The 16,808-nt window shown below is 44.1% G+C and overlaps 1 protein-coding gene across 2 annotated transcripts in view; it reads right to left on the minus strand.

Annotated features, from left to right (window-relative positions):
* CD244 (CD244 molecule) overlaps positions 1-14,464 on the minus strand; it is a 51,598-nt gene extending 37,134 nt beyond the window's left edge. For both annotated transcript variants that reach the window (XM_049881001.1, XM_049881000.1), the window contains exon 1: positions 14,204-14,464. In XM_049881001.1, the coding sequence (XP_049736958.1) occupies positions 14,204-14,270 (67 nt within the window). In that variant the 5' untranslated portion in view covers positions 14,271-14,464. The remainder of the gene's footprint in view (positions 1-14,203) is intronic.
* Between the last annotated feature and the right edge of the window lie 2,344 nt (positions 14,465-16,808).

The following is a 16,808-nucleotide window of genomic DNA, read 5'->3' on the forward strand; positions in this document are numbered from 1 at the left end:
CCGGCATTGCTCTAGGACAGGATTTCTCAACCTCGGCACTATTGACATTTGGGGACAGGTAACTCTTTGTTGTAGGTTGTGGGTATGCTGTCCTGTGAATTGTAAGGATATTGACCAGCATCCCGGACCACTAGATACTGGTAGCACCTCCACGCCCAGGTGTGACAATCAAGATGTCTTCAGACATTGCCAAAGGTCCCCTAGGAGGACAAAATTGCCCCTAGTTGAGAGCCACCGCTTTAGGCATTGGAATAAGACGTACAATCTCCTTGATGTCATGAAGTTTACATTTCAGTTGGGTTAAATACCATAAGTAAGTGAAAAATTAAACAGATTCTTTCAGAGAGGCATAAATGCCACGCCATGAAGAAAGTTTTCAAAGGTGATGTGACAGAGTGGCTGGGGGGGTGTGGCAATTTTTTCAGGAAACCATGCAGATTATCAGAGATAGAAGGACCAAGAGATATGGTCTTCATGATTGACAGGGTTTGCAAAGAAATAGATGCCTATTGTGAGTCTTCATTTCCCAGAAGCATAGTATCACTTCCCTTTGCTATGGAAAAGGGAGAAGATAAGGAGACCAAATTACATCCAAGAGACTGACTAGTTCAGGCAAGTGAGATGGAGGAGAGTTTGGAATAAAATAGTACACAGAAAGATGAAAATAATTCCTTATACATAGTAAGCAAGTGCTAAAGGGTAAAAAGGAGCCCTGATGGCACAATGGTTAAGTGCTCAGCTGCTAACCAAAAGGTCAGTGGTCAGAACCCATCAGTGGCTCTATGGGAGAAAAGTCCTGGGGATCTGCTCCCATAAAGATTATAACCTAGGAAGCCCTATGGGGCTCTGTCATATAGGGTCGCTGTGAGTCAGCATCAACCTAACAACATACAACAACAACAAAAGGTACAGAGATGGGACACCCACAACTAGTTAATTGGTAATGTCAGTTATGTGAAGGGTCAAGCAAGGGTAAGACCCGATAGAGAGGAAGCCACACTGATGAATATACATTTCATTAACCAGGCCCTGGGCTGAGTGACAGATATCCAAATCTCCACCCTGCCTAAGGGACCAATGGGCTGGGACTACAGATGGACACTGGGTATTTTGCAGAAGAAAATGCCAACAGCAACAAGACAAGCCAAGTCTAAGTGCTCCAGGATAGGAGCCAAAAGTACTAGTCACAAAATCAAAGTCCATAGGGCAAGGGCAGGATTTTAAATAAGAAATGGAAGCCAAATCATAACAAGAGAAGAACAGGATCAAAACAGGGCTGGAAGGGGATGGGGGCAGAGGAAGGTCATGGAGTGGGTACACTAGAAAGGCAAGTGAACAGGAACTATGCAGTAGGTGTTGTGACTGGTACAAAAAGACCTCAGCTGTGGACAGACAAGAAATGTCAGTATGCAAAGATAACTTCAGTACAAATCCTCACAAGTGCAGCAAAAGTAGGGGAGGGCCTCTTAATGAGTGCTGAAAAGTTTAGAGGGGAAAAACCACAGCAGACTCTGGTGGTCGGACAAGGCCCCAGAGCCGCTGCTACTGCTGTTGCTACTGCTCAGCAGCTTCTAGGCTCTCTTCCGGTGGTTAAGAGAATGTCTGGTGACACAGTAACTCTGCTGAGGGAGGGGCCGAGAACACTGCCTCCTCAGGAAGAAGTGATGGTCAGCTAGATAATGTGACCCATCGATGAGTCCAGCCCAGCTCGGAGCCTTGGTGCAGGAACTGCAGGCTCCAAAGCTGTGTTGTGTCCACTGTCAGCTCAGGTTCCTCTAAACTGGACCTGCTGGGCCTGAGGCAAGAGGCCTGAGAGCCTGGAGAGCAGGACAGGGGAGATTCTCAGAGCAAGTGTACCTTCCATCAGCCAAGAAAAGGATGTTGAGGTTTTCTCAGCTCAGGGCAGTGAAGCCAGGCTTGGGTAGGGGATAACTTCCGGGGACAGGTATAGAAAGCCCAGAGACACCCCAAAAGTACTAGAGCAGGGTCAGGAGTCTAGGCAAGGCAAAAGCATAAGATAGATTAAGTATCCTCCGGGGCCCACATCCCTACTTTATCTCCTCTCTTCTTCTCAACTTAGACCCACCCATATCAACCATATTGACTCCTCTTCTCAGGCAATGCAACCCCCTTACCTCCATCAAAACTTACCTAGCTCATGTCCTACTCCTTTAGGGCCTCCCTCCACCTGTTTGTGTCGGTTACCAAATCATCTCGTTTATAACACTGTCTTTCTCCAAGATAAATGCATTTGCCTTTCATGGTTCCCGTTCAAATCCTGTGTTTGCAATACTTTTGCTCAGGCTGTTCCCTCTGCTTAGAACTCCCTCCTGCCCTATCTCGATCTTCTCAACTTTTTTTTATCCTTCAAGACCAATTTCCCAGTATCCCTTCCTATAAGGAATCTCCATTTTCTTAGCTCCCTTTGCATTCTAAATGTATCCTGCCTGTCAGTACTTCTTAGCATTTTCTATTTTCGCTTACAGTTCTTATTGTACATGCCTATTTTCCCCTGCCGTCCCCCGCCTGTCAGTTTGTCATTCTGTGGTGGCTTGCATGTTGCTGTGATGCTGGAAGTTATACTGCTGCTATTTCAAATACCAGCAGGGTCACCCATGATAGACAGGTTTCAGCTGCCAGACTAAGACAGGCTGGGAAGAAAGACCTGATGATCTATTTCCAGAAATTAACCAATGAAAACCTTATCACTCACAACAGAACATTGTCTGACTCACTTGCTTTGGGCATGTCATCAGAAGGGATCAACTGCTAGAGGAAGACATCATGTTTGGTGAAGTAGAGGGCCGACAAGGGCAAGGGAGACCCTCAGTGAGATGGATTGGCACAATAGCTGCAACAATGGACTCGAAAATACTGGCAATTGTGAGGATGACACAGAACCAGGCAACGTTTCTTTCTGTTGTAAATAGGGTCGCCATGAGTTGGAGTCGACGCTACAGCAGCAAACAACACTTACCCCTAACGGTATGAAATTTTCTTCAGTGCAGAATCAACGTCTGTTTCATCTTTACTTCCCCCACAAAACTTTGCGTAGTCTCAGAACATAGTAGGTACTTAACGAATCTTTGTTTCATTCGTTAGTTAATTAAATTCAAGAATGCAACTCATTTAACCCCAAAGAAGGACTCTAGTGGTGGGAACTCCATGCAGAATATCAGGGAAGCCATAGAAATGTTGTTCCCTGTGCTTTCATTTCTCACGTTGCAGGCCCTCACAATAAAAACCCCATGGCTCTGAAACAACATGGAACTCTCAGGCACCGTTTCATTCACCCACCTAGCAGAACAGTTTGGCAGTATCTGCTAGAGGTGAATGTATATCCATCCCCATGATCCAGCAATTCTACACCTAGAAATATACTCAACATACATGCACACACAAAAAAAAGCTGTATTATTATAATGGCAAAAAAAAACTAGAAATAACACACATGGCCATCAATAGTAGAATGGATAAATAAACTGTGGTCTTGACTACAATGAAATATTACACTGCCATGAAAATGAACTGATACAAGCAATAGTATGGACAAATCTTACAGGATGTTGAGCAAAAGAAGTTAGACACAAGAGTACACACTATATAATTCCACTTATATTTGGGCAAAACTAACCTATAATATTAGAAGTCAGGATAGTGGTTATATTTCGGGAAGAAGAAGGAAGTAATCAATGGGTAAGAACCTGTGGTGGATTCAAGAGTGTGTTCCAATAAAGATAATTCATTGAGATGTCCACTCATAATTTTGTGCACATGTAAAAATGGAGTGGAGGCAGTGTCTGACCTCCTCTAACTTCACGAGCGGGAGAGAAAATCACCATCAGCATCAGCCCAAGGCCGATTCCTCTGACACAGAAGTCAGACATGCCTACACCCTTGTCATGGATTGAGTTATGTGTGTATCAGTTAGGCCGAGCCTTGATTCCCAGTATTGTGTGATTTTCCTATATGTTGTAAATCCTGCCTCTATGATGTTAATGAAGGAGGACAGGCAGCAGTGGTGTTAGTGAGGCAGGACTCAAACTATAAGATTGGATTGTGTCTTGAGGCAATATCTTGAGATATAAAAAAGAGAAGCAAGTGGAGAGACAGGGACATCATTGCATCAAGAAAGCATCACCAGGAGCACAGCACGTCCTTTGGACCTGAGGTTCCTGTGCTGAGATGCTCCTAGACCAAGGGAAGACTGATGCATCACAAGGACCTTCCTTCAGAGCCAACAGAAAGAGAAAGCCTTCCCCTGGAGCTGGCACCCTGAATTAAGACTTTTAGCCTACCTGGACTGTGAGAGAATAAACTTCTCTTTGTTAAAGCCATCCACTTGTGGTATTTCTGTTATAGCAGCACTAGATGACTAAGACAAAATATGGTATCAAGGGTGGGGTGGTGCTCTATCACATGCCTAAAATATGGAAGAGGTTTTGAAACTGTGAATGGATACAGGAGTAGCAGTAACAGAGGACCAGCAGCAGCAGAGAACCTGTAGAGGCAGAGAGGCAGCAGCAGCAGTGAACCAGCAACAGCAGAACAAGGAGACCAGCAACAGACAGTGCTGGAGCCAACCCATGGAGCAAGGGAGCTGAGTGCCTCTGTGCAGGAGGCTTCCTGGTGGAGTGGGGTGCCTCTGGGCACTTAGTGGTGGATCTAGGCTTGCCAACCCATGGAGCAAGACAGCTGAGTGCCTGTGTGCAGGAGGCTTCCTGGTGGAGTGGGATGCCTCCAGGCACTTATCAGTGGAGCTACAGAGCTTTGGAACACTTGCCCCAGCAGGACAGATGCAGACGTGAGGCCCAAAGAACCCAGGGGCCAAGAAACCATGAAGCAGAAGCTAAAGAGAGAAGGAACACAAGAAGCTGAGCTGCCTCAGTCTCAAAAGGTATGGCCATGACCTCAGGGGTTTCAAGGGGTGGGGCCATGGCCTCTGGTGTTTCTAAGGGTGGAGTCACCACTCTGATGGACTAAGAGAATGGTGTGCCTAAAGCCAAAGGAGCAGAGTTGCTGTCCTGGTGGGTCTGGAAGGCAAAACTGAAGCCCAGGGCCAAGGGGCCTCCACTCAGAATCTGGAGAGTGTGGCCAATACTTAGAGCCTGGAAGGCAGGGTCATTGTGCAAGTTGTCTCAGAGAACAGGAGATTATTTTCAAAGCTTTGAGGGCTAATGTAATGTGTTCTGCTGACTTGCCTGGTGCCTATTATCCCTTCTTTTCCTCCAGTTTCTCCCATTTGTAATGGAAATGTCTAGTGTGTGCCTGTTCTGCCATTGTATCCTTAGAAGCAAATAACTCGTATTCTAGATTTCACAGATGAAGAGGAATTTCTGGATCTTGGATTTGGAGTTAAGGCTTTTGCTATGATATGATAAGGTGAATATGTTTGCATGCTGCAAGAATGTGATTTTTTGGGAACCAAAGTGTAGAATGTCATGGATTGAATTACGTCCCCCCAAAAATGTGTGTATCAATTGGGCTGGGCCATGATTCCCAGTATTGTGTGATTTTCCTATATGTTATAAATTCTGCCTCTATGATGTTAGTGAGGGAGGATGGGCAGCAGTTGTGTTAGTGAGGCAGGACTCAAGCTACAAGATTGGATTGTGTCTTGAGGCAATATCTTGAGATATAAAAGAGAGAAGCAAGCAGAGAGACAGGGGAACATCATACCACCAAGAAAGCTGCACCAGGAGCAGAGCACGTCCTTTGGACCTGAGGTTCCTGTGCCGAAATGCTCCCAGACCAAGGGAAGACTGATGCAACACAAGGACCTTCCTTCAGAGCCAACAGAAAGAGAAAGCCTTCCCTTGGAGTCAGAGCCCTGAATTTGGACTTTTAGCCTACCTGGACTATGAGAGAATAAACTTCTCTTTGTTAAAGCCATCCACTTGTGGTATTTCTGTTATAGCAGCACTAGATGGCTAAGACAACCCTCCAATCTTTTTACCAATTTGAACACCATCTGTCCCTCCCACAACACACTCTACTTCTCCACTGAGTTTGGTAATTCATTGCAATGGACACACAAAACTCACAGACAATATTCGTGATTATGGGGTTTTTTAGAAAAGTAACAGGTTACAATTCAAGTTCAGGAATGCTCAGGATACAGATTTTCCATCAGGACAGTGTCTTCTCAGCTATACCTGAAGGCACACCTCTCTCTGACCCTTGTTCTCTGCCCTGCTTGGCCAAGTGTTACAAAGCTCTTTTAGCTCTGCCAATATGTGCCCCGAGGCACTCCACCCCACCAGTAAGCCTCCTGCCTGAGGTCACTCAGCTTTCTCACTCCATGGGTTCCTGGCCCGCTGCACCAGCTCCCACCGGTCTCCTGCTAATCTCCTGTCTCCGCTGCTTCCATTCCTCTGCCACCACTTCTCACAATATTCAGTGTTACAGCTCTATCTGTCTCTGTCTCCATCTCCTGGTTTCAGGGGCCTCCCAGGCCCAAAGGGCACACTTCGCTTCTGGTTCTTCTTCCTTGGTGGTGGTGATATCCTCTCCTCCCACCTCTGAGATGGCTCACTTTAAGCCTAGAGGAATGACAAAACTGACCAATTCCTTTGTTAGGGTTCCAAATACCTTATTTGCATAGTTCCACTCAATCACTGTGTGTAAATCACAAAGACCATGGCTAGAAGGGCCATATTAAGCATTCATTCATCACAGCACTTTTCTGTACACATTGCACTTCAATAAAAAAAAGGTTTGTTTAAAAAAAACCAATGACCTGAAAGAACAAAATAGAATAGAAGTATTCACACTTCCCAATTTCAAAGCATACTATAAAGGTACAGTAATCAAAACCATCTGGTACTGGTATAAGGATGAAGACACAGATCAAGGGAATAGAAACGAGAGTCCAGAAATAAACCCATACATCTGTGGTCAATTGATTTTCAACAAGGGTACCCAAAATGGGGAAATAATAGTCTCTTCAATAAATGATGATAAGACGACTGAATCTCTACATGCAGAAGAATGAAGTTGGACCCATACCTCACACCATATATAAAAATTAACTCAAAGTGGATCAATGACTGAAGTGTAAGAACTGAGACCATAAAACTAATAGAATACAGGGATAATGATTCAGGGCCTAGTTTCAACAATGGATTCTTAGATACGATACCAAAAGCACAATCAACAAAAGAAAAAAATAGATAAATTGGACTTCATCGGAATTAAAAACTTTTGTGCAACAAAGAACTTTCTCAAGAAAGTGAAGAGATAACCTGCAGAATGAGAAGAAGTATTTGGGAACCACATACCATAGTTTTATGCAAATAAAACATGACCTCTATGTTTGTTTGATACCTGCTCCCTCCCCTCCATGAGGTATTTTCATAAAAACACTATGCTCCTTTTTTATAGCAACATGTAAAAAAAAAAAAAAAAGGCATAACAGCACTTATGAAAATGACTCAAAGGGAGAGGGAGCAGTTGATGAACAAACATAGAAGATGTGTTATTTGCATAAAAATATGGTGTCCAATATGGGTTTTTTTTTATCTCAAATACATAAAGAACTCCAACTCAACAACAAAAAGACAAACAAGTCAATTTTAAAAAATGGGCAAAGGACTTGAATAGACATTTCTCCAAAGAAAGTATACAAATGGCCAGCAAGCACATGAAAAGATACTGAATGTCGTTAGTCATTAAGGAAATGCAAATCAAAACCGCAGTGAGATACCACTCCCTCCTCCCCATTAGGATGGCTACTATCAAAAAATGGAAAATAACAAGTGTTTGAGAGGATGAATCCATTGCTAGTAATATTATAAAATGATGCAGACACTTTGGAAAACAGTCTGGTGGTTCCTCAAAAAGTTAAACAGGATACAACTATTGGTCTCTCCTCGTCTAGAGCAAAGAAGAGTGAAGAAAACCAAAGAATCAAGAAAACAATTAATCCAAGGACAAATGGACCACATAAACACAGCCTGAGACCTCTAGCCTGAGACCAGAAGAACTAGACAGTGGCCAGCTACCATTACCCACCACTCTGAATGGGATCATAGAAGAAGGTCTTGGACAGAGTGGGAGAAAAATGTAGAAAAAATTCAAGTTCATAAAAGTAAAAAAAAAAAAAAAGACCAGACTTACTGGTCTGATAGAGACTGGTAGAGCCCCTGAGACTATGGCCCATAGACACCCTTCAAACTTGGAACTGAACCCACTCCCAGAGATCATCTTTCAGCCAAATAATAAGCAGACCTATGGAGCAAGCAATAACACAAGTGAGGAATGAGCTCCTCAGAACATTCAAATATATGAGATTAAAAGGGTAGCATTTGCTCAAAAACAAAGTTCAGAAGGCAGAAGGGGCAGGAAAGCTGGGCAAACGCAAACAGAGAAACCATGGTGGAAGTGGAGAGAGCACTGACACATCAAGAGGATCGAAACCAACGTTATGAACAAATCTGTGTATAAATTGTTGACTGGAAAACTGAATTGCTCTGTAAACTTTCACCTAAACCACAATAAAATGTTCACACACACACACACAAAAAGGGGAACAATGGGACAGAATATTTTGCCCTGTGACCCAGAAATTCCTAAAAGAACTCAAAGCAGAATCTCAGATACTTGTATACCAGTGCTCATTGCAGTACTATTCACAATAGCCAAAAGGTGGAAACAACACAAATGTCTACAACAGATGAACGGATAAACAAAATGTGGCGTATAGATACAATGGAATATTATTCAACCATAAACAGAAATGAAGCCCTGATACATGCTACAACATGGATGACTCGTGAAAACCTTGTGCTAAGTGAAAGAAGGCAGACACAGAAGGCCAAATATTATATGACCCCACTTGTATGATGTATGTGGAATAGACAAATACATAGACACTAAAGTTTATTAGTGGTCACCAGGGGTGGGTGAGGGGGAAATGGGAAGTTATCACTTAAGTGGTGCTGTTTCTGTCAAGGGTGATGAAAAAATTTGGAAACAAATAACAATGGTGGTTACACAACAACGGTGAAATCTAATTGTCACTGAAATGTACACGTAAAAATGTTTGAAATGGCAAATGTTTTATAATATATATCTTACTGAGTCGGAATCGAATCGACGGCACTGGTTGGGACCACATTAAAAAAAATTTTTTTTAAGCCAACATCTTGGCTATACATAAAGTGTATTTCATAGGGCCAGGTTCCCTTCAGAATGGTGCTGTTACCCTGGGTTCTCTGAGCCCCAATCTCAGCCCGTGCCCAGCTACTTTACCATTGACCTTCTGTTTCAGAGAAGTTACAACAAGGAAGAGATGAGCAAAAAAGACTCTACCACTCTCTGAGCTTGCCTGGAGCCCAGCCTAAGTGGTAGCAATTAGATACCCTTCCCTGAGAAGTGGAAGTTTCAACATAGCAAGAGAAGGAAGAAGTTCATTAGGTCCATCTATTTCTGACCCCAAGGAATCCCTCGCCCAGCTTCACCCTACATTTGACCTGGCACCACCAGGCCCAGGCATGGGGATGAAGCCCTGGGCAAGGGGATTGAGGGACTATCACCCTCCTGTCACATAGGCTCATAACCTCAGAGTCATCCTCAACCTGTCACTCACATCCCAAAAGCCAGGGACCAAATCCCAGAAACCTTTATGGCTAACCCATGAGATGCTGCCCCTTAACCTTTCCTTGTCCAGCACTGTTACCCCAGGTCCCACAGCCCCTGGGGGTTCACAGCCTCTGTGTGTCCTTTGGGGATTCACAACCAAAATCTGAATTTAGGGTCCAAAATGAACTTTGGGGCCCAGGCCCACTCCTGTAGGCAAGAATTTTTTTTTTAATGACACTATACTGCTTATGTAGTTCTCCTTGGTAGTCATTACCTACTGTTGTGCGCTGTCAAGCCCAACTCATAGCTATTCTATATGACAGAGCAGAACTACCCCCATAGGATTTCCAAGGTAGTAAATCTTTAGAGAAGCAGGCTGCCACATCTTTCTCCCACGAAGTGACTGTTGGGTTCAAACCAACAACCTTTCGGTTAGCGGCTGTCTTCGTTATCTAGGGCTGCTGTAACAGAAATATCACAAGTGGATGGCTTTAACAAAGACGAATTTATTCTCTCGCAGTTTAGGAGGATAAAAGTCCAAATTCAGGGTGTGTCCTCCAGGGGAAGTCTTTCTTTCTGTATGCTCTGTGAGAAGGTCCTTGTCATCACTCTTCTCCTGATGTAGGAGCATCTCAGGGTAGGAACCCCGGCTCCAAAGGACGCACTACCCTCCTGGCTCTTCATTCTTGGTGGCGTGAGGGCCCCCTCCTCTCTGCCTGATTCTCTCTTTTGTATCTCAAAAGAGATTGACTCAAATATAACCTAATCCTATATATTGAGTCCTGCCTTACTAATTTAGCTGCCTCTAATCCTGCCTCGTTAACATCATAGAGGTTAGGATTTACAACACAAAATAATCGTATCAGATTACAAAACGGTGGACAATCACATAATACTGGGAATTATAGCCTAGCCAAGTTGACAAACATTTTGGGGGGACACAGTTCCTTCCATCACAGCAGCTATGGGTAGGGATTTGAAAGTCTCTGTTCCCCCAACACACCAGACCCCAAAATCATCCCTATCTGCTTCTAAAATGCCTGCAAATACTTTATTTATTCATTCAACAAGCATGTTTTGAGCCCTTACTATGTGTTAGGTACTGTGCTGTTCAGTGATCACAACTGTAATTACATATCGACTTGTGTGATATAGGTTTAGTATGTCTTCCTTACTAGGGCATAGGTTAGTGAAGGAAGGGGCCACTTCTACTTATTCAGCCCTGAATCCTCAATACCTAGCCCAGTGCCTGGTACAGAGATGCTTAAAAAAATATCCAGAGAAGGAATGGGAATAGAGGTGGGGATGAAAATTGTGAAAACAATTAGAGTTATTTTATAATGCAATATAATATGATTAAATGTCTTGGAGACATGTTCCTTTAGGTTAAAAAAAGATGCTGTAGCCTCCCTAAGATACTGACTATAACAAGAAAAAAACCCTCAGAAAGGGTCACACATTAAAATTTTATCACCTCATCCTGGAATTCTTTACCAAATCTCTTTCTTGACAATTAAGTCAGCAAAGGATTACAAAACAGACTCTCTTCTTGGCTCTGCTTGCAAAACTAAGCTAAATATACACTCTGCATCCAAAGAGCTTAATGAGGGCCCATTTTGGGGTATTCATTGTAATTCAAGCATTTTGTTAATTACATGCTATATCTTATTTAATCCTCACAACAGTCCTATAAAGCCATCACCACTGTTAGCCTCATTTTACAGATGAAAAAACCTGAGAAACGAAAGGTTAGTTAACTTTATCAAGGCCATAGAGGTAGTACATGATTTAAAATCTAGAACAGCATTTCCCAACTGAAACTCTACGGTAGACAGAAAAATTCTCACTTTATTTCGAGAACCATTTAAAATATCCATTTATTCAATAAGTAAGTATATATTGAGAGTCTACTTGTACCCAGCATGTTTCTAGGTGCTGAGGATACAGCAGAGAACAAAGACAAAAGCCCTGCAACTCAAGAAGTTAACTTTCTAGTGGGGTAATGAGGAGGCTGAGGGGCAGAATATAAAACGTATAATCTGTAAAATGGAAATGAATACTATAGAGAAAAATTGAGCAGAGAGGGAGATAAAAGAGTTAGGGAATATTATGGATTGAATTGTGTCCCCCAAAAATGTATGTCAGCTTGGCTAGGCTATGATTCCCAGTACTGCATGGTTGTCCACCATTTTGTGATCTGATGTAATCATCCTGTGTTGTAGATCCTAACCTCTGTGATGTTAATGAGGCAGGATTCGAGGCAGTTATGTTAATGCGGCAAGATTCAAATCTAAAGAATTAGGTTGTATCTTGAGTCAATCTCTTTTGAGATATAAAAGAGAGAATTGAGCAGAGAGAAGGGGGACCTCATACCACCAAGAAAGAAGCACCCGGAGTGGTGGGTGTCCTTTGGACCCAGGATCCCTGCACTGAGAAACTCCTAGACCTGAGGAAAATTGATGACAAGGACCTTCTCCCAGAGCGGAAAAAGAGAGAAAGCCTTCCCTTGGAGCTGGTGCCCTAAATTTGAACCTCTAGCCTCCTAAACTGTGAGAGAATAAATTTCTCTTTGTTAAAGCCATCCACTTGTATTTCTGATATAGCAGCACAAGACAACTAAGAAAGGGCATTAACATTTTTAACAAGAAAGGCACTATTGAAAAGGTGGTATTTGAGCAAAACCCTGAAGGCGTGAGGGAGCTAGCCTTGTGGCTACCAAGTGGAACAGAATTCCAGGGAACCGTGAATGCAAAGTCCTGAAGTGGAACATGCTAGAGAACAAACAGGCCAGCGTGGCTGAAACTCAATAAGCAAGACAGGGGACAAAAGGAGGTGGTGAGGGAGGTCATTGTATGGTAGATCACACAGGCCAAGGTAAAATACATGGTCTTTTTTTTTTTACACGAAATGAGAAACCTTAGGAAGACTTTTCAAAGCCAAAGGGTGACATGAGTATTTTACCAAAAACCAAACCCACTGCCATCCAGTTGTTCTGACTCGTAGAGACCCTATAGGGCAGAGCAGAACTGCGCCATAGGGTTTCCAAGGTTGTAAATCTTTACAGAAGCAGACTGCCACACCTTTCTCCCACACAGCTGCTGGTGGGTTTAAACCGCTGACCTTTCGGTTGGCAGCCAAGCACTTTAACCACTGCGCCACCAGGGCTCCTATTTAAAAAAGAAAAACAGTTGCCATTGAGTTGATTCTGACCCATGGCGACCCCAGGTGCATCAGAGTAGAACTGTGCTCCATAGGGTTTTCAATGGCTGTGCTCTTTGGAAGCAAATCTCTGAGCATTTTTTTCTGAGGCACCTCCTGGTGGTTTTGAATCACTGGCTTTTTGGTTAGTAGCCAAATGCTTAACTGTTTGCACCACCCAGGGATTCCATCTTATGTATATATTATGCATATTAGTAAAATTCTTCAGTAAATTAAGTAGCACTGAGGAAGACACAGCATCACTTCTGTACTGTTCTGCCATGCATGCACATCTGGAATCATCATGCGAAAACGTGAGACAAGCCCACGCTGAGAGGCCTTCTAAAAACAACTGGCTTGTGCTCTTAAAAGTGTCAACGTCCTGAAAGACAAAGAAAGGTTCTGGAACAGTTACAGGCTAAAGACGACTAAAGAAACATGAGAACTGAATACAAGACATGATCCTGATTAAATCATGGATAAGGAAAAAAATTGTCGTAAAGCACCATAAAATGCCCAGGGGTGGGGCTTTTAATCCATATTGGGCCTCTAACAGGCCCTGAACAAACAATAACCTGTTCCTCAGTTTCCTCCCTTTGTACCCAGAATGTACCCACCCTTCTCTTGCTCCATCTCCTCCCACAATGCCCTCCACATAGTCACCAACCTAAAATTCAGGATCCAAGTCCCTGAGCACCCTGGACTCCAAGGTTTGAGAAAGAGGGGAGCAACCCTCAGCTGGGATACCCACCCCACCCTCAAGTAAACACAAGAGGCCTCTCTGCCCAGCAGGCAATTTTAGGTTTGCTGTAGGGCTTCCTAATATTATCTCCTCTTCCCCCTCTACCAGGCCAACATTGCCCTAAAAATCCCCAGGTTCCTGTGGTCTCCTGGTTGCTGCAGAACCTGGGGTACCAGGCCATTCTCATAAAGCTTCTGTCCTGACTGTTGTCCTCACCCTCCCTCCTCAGAGCCCAGCTTGCCTGTCTCAAGGATCAATTTGACTGTCCACAAGCTCCAGAACCACCCAACTTTCTGCAGAAGCCAAGCCCAGGGGCCACTTCTCTCTGTTGATAACCACACCCCAGTCAGAGAAGGATGTTGCCTTTCTCCTCCTCACAGGCAGTGGGGAGGAGACCTTCGCCCCCACAGAAAGGAAAATGGAAGCTGGGAGAAAGAACCCTCCATGCTGAGGCAGCTGGAGAGCTGGGGCAGGATACATGCAGCTCTCATGACCTCACGCCCCACTCCAGGCCTATCCTGCCTGACTTAGAAGATCCAGAGCTGTCAGAAGCCCTCAGAGCCACCATTCCAGATGACTGTGGACAAGACCAAGTCCAGAGACTCTGGCTTCCATCTCCCTGAGGAGCATAGCCTCTAGTCCATGCCAACCCTCACTCCACACCAGGCTGGACCTCCTTACCTTGGTTCCAATGTCTCGTTAGGAGCAGGAGGATCGTGAGGGTGAGAGCTTGACCCAACGTGCCCATAGGACAGAGGGGCCAGGCCGGGTCCTCTCTCCCACTGGGCACTCTGCAGCACTCAGGCTCTGCAGCCACCTGACAGCGGTGGGAGAGGGGGAACAGACTGCTTCACTGGCCGTCCAGCCACAATTTCCTCATCTCGTATCTGTTCTCATCTGCTGTGAGCTGAAAAGGCTGCGAGAAAGACCGAGCCCTGGACCTGGTTTAGTAGTTCCCACAAACTGAACTTGTGAAGTTTTCTCAAGTGGGCGGTGCTGAGAGTTCACAGTGACTCACAAAACCAGCTTCAAAACCTTGTCCCCAATAGATAAATGGTAACTTTGGTGAAGGGTAAGACAGTACACAATGCTGGGGAACAACTTGTACAAGGCAAGGTCATGGGGGCTCCATAGACACATCCAAACTCCCTGAGGGACAAATTGCTGGGCTGAGGACTGGGGATCATCTCAGGGAACATCCAGCTCATTTGGCATAACGCAGTTTATTAAGAAAAATCTTCTACACTCTACTTTGGTGAGTAGTGTCTGGAGTGTTAAAAGCCTGTGGATACTCCACCAGTCTAGGATACTCTACTAGTCTCACGCTTTCGGGAGCAAGGAAGAATGAAGAAAACTAAAGATACAAGAAGATACAAGGGAAAGATTAGTCCAAAGGACTAATGGACCACATCTACCACTGCCTCCACCAGACTGAGTCCAGTACAACTAGATGGTGCCCGGCTACCACCACTGCTCTGACAGGGGCCACAATAGAGGGTCCCAGGCAGAGCTGGAGTAAAATATAGAACAAAATTCTAATTCAAAAAGAAAGACCAGACTTACTGGCCTGACAGAGACTGGAAAAACCCTGAGAGTATGGCCCCGGACACCCTTTCCGCTCAGTAATAAGGTCATTCCTGAGGTTCACACTTCAGCCAAAGATTGAACAGGCCCATGGAACAAAACAAGACTAAAGGGGTACACCAGACCTGGGGCAGGGACAGGAAGGCAGGAGGGAACAGGAAATCTTGTAATAGGAAACCCAGGGTTGAGAAAAGAGAGTATTGACAAGTCATGGGGCTGTTAACCAATGTCATAAAACAATGTGTGTACGATTAGATAAGAAACTAGTTTGTGTTGTAAACCATCATCTAAAGTACAATTTAAGAGAAAAAGAAAAAAGCAATAGGAATATTTGCTGCGTAAATCATTTGAATTCAGTCAACTTCCCTGTTAAATAAAGAGCTTAAAAAATGGGGAAAAAAAGACCAAACTTGCTGGCCTGGCAGAGACTGGAGAAACCCTGAGAGCATGGCCCCCAGACACCCTTTCCGCTCAGTAATGAAGTCACTCCTGAGGTTCACCCTTCAGCCAAAGATTAGACAGGCCCATAAAACAAAAAACGAGACTAAAGGGGCACAACAGCCCAGGGGCAAGGGCTAGAAGGCATAAGGGGACAGGAACCCAAGGTTGAGAAGGGAGAGTGTTGACATGTTGTGGGGTTGTTAAATGTCATAAAACAATACGTGTACTAATTGTTTCATGAGAAACTTGTTTGTTCTGTAAACCTTCATCTAAAGTACAATAAAAAAAATTAAAAAAAAAAAACCTTGTCACTTGCTCTGCTCCCACACCTGCTGTTTCTTCCAAGGGCAGATGGGCAAGAAACTTTCAAACTTTTTCTGTCCTTGGGAATATGGAGGAAGAGGCTTGCATGGGGACTAAACAGCCATTATCCCAGACTGAGCCATTCCAGCAGATATTGCAGGGGTAGAGAGGAAAGGGGCGAAGGGGGGCTGAGGAGCAGAATTCTGGATAAGCTGATGATATGCTGGGGAGACATGGGAAGAAACCTAAGGATCTAAAGACTGGGGGGACTAGAAAAATCTAACAGGCCTGGGGATTATATGCATGGTGATACTCAAGTTTAAATACCAGTAAATTAACATTTTCTCATAAAAATTTGCTTTTGTTCCAAGTTTCCTACTGTACTTCTATATGCCTTCCTCTTTTTTTTTTTTTAATTGTGCTTTAGGTGAGAGTTTACAGAGCGAAGTAGTGTCTTGTTCAAAAATTTATACACAAATTATTTCCTGACATTGGTTGCATTGTGTCAGCACCATCCTACTATCCCTTTCCACCCCAGGTACCCCGGTTCCATTTGTCCAGTTTTCCTGTCCCTTCCTGCCTTCTGGTCTTTGTTTTTGGGCAGATGTTGCCCATTTGATCTCATATACTTGATCAATCTAAGAAGCATGTTCCTCGTGAGTGTTATTGTTTTATAGGGCTGCCTTATCTTTGGCTGAAAGGTGAGCTTCAGGAGTGGCTTCAATTCTCAGTTAGAAGAATGTCTGGGGTCGTAGTTTTGGGGGTTCCTGCAGTTTATGTCAGACCATTAAGTCTTTGGTCTTCTTTGTGAATTCGATCTTTTGTTTTACGTTTTTCTCCCTCTCTGTCCAGGACGCTCCTTGTAATCCCAGTAAGAGCAGTCGATAGTGGTAGCCGGGCACCATCTAGTTCTTCTGGTCTTGGGGTTGTGTTAGGCTGTGGTTCATGTGGTCCATTA

This window comes from Elephas maximus, chromosome 3 (genome assembly GCF_024166365.1).
Source record: "Elephas maximus indicus isolate mEleMax1 chromosome 3, mEleMax1 primary haplotype, whole genome shotgun sequence".
NCBI lineage: Eukaryota > Metazoa > Chordata > Mammalia > Proboscidea > Elephantidae > Elephas > Elephas maximus.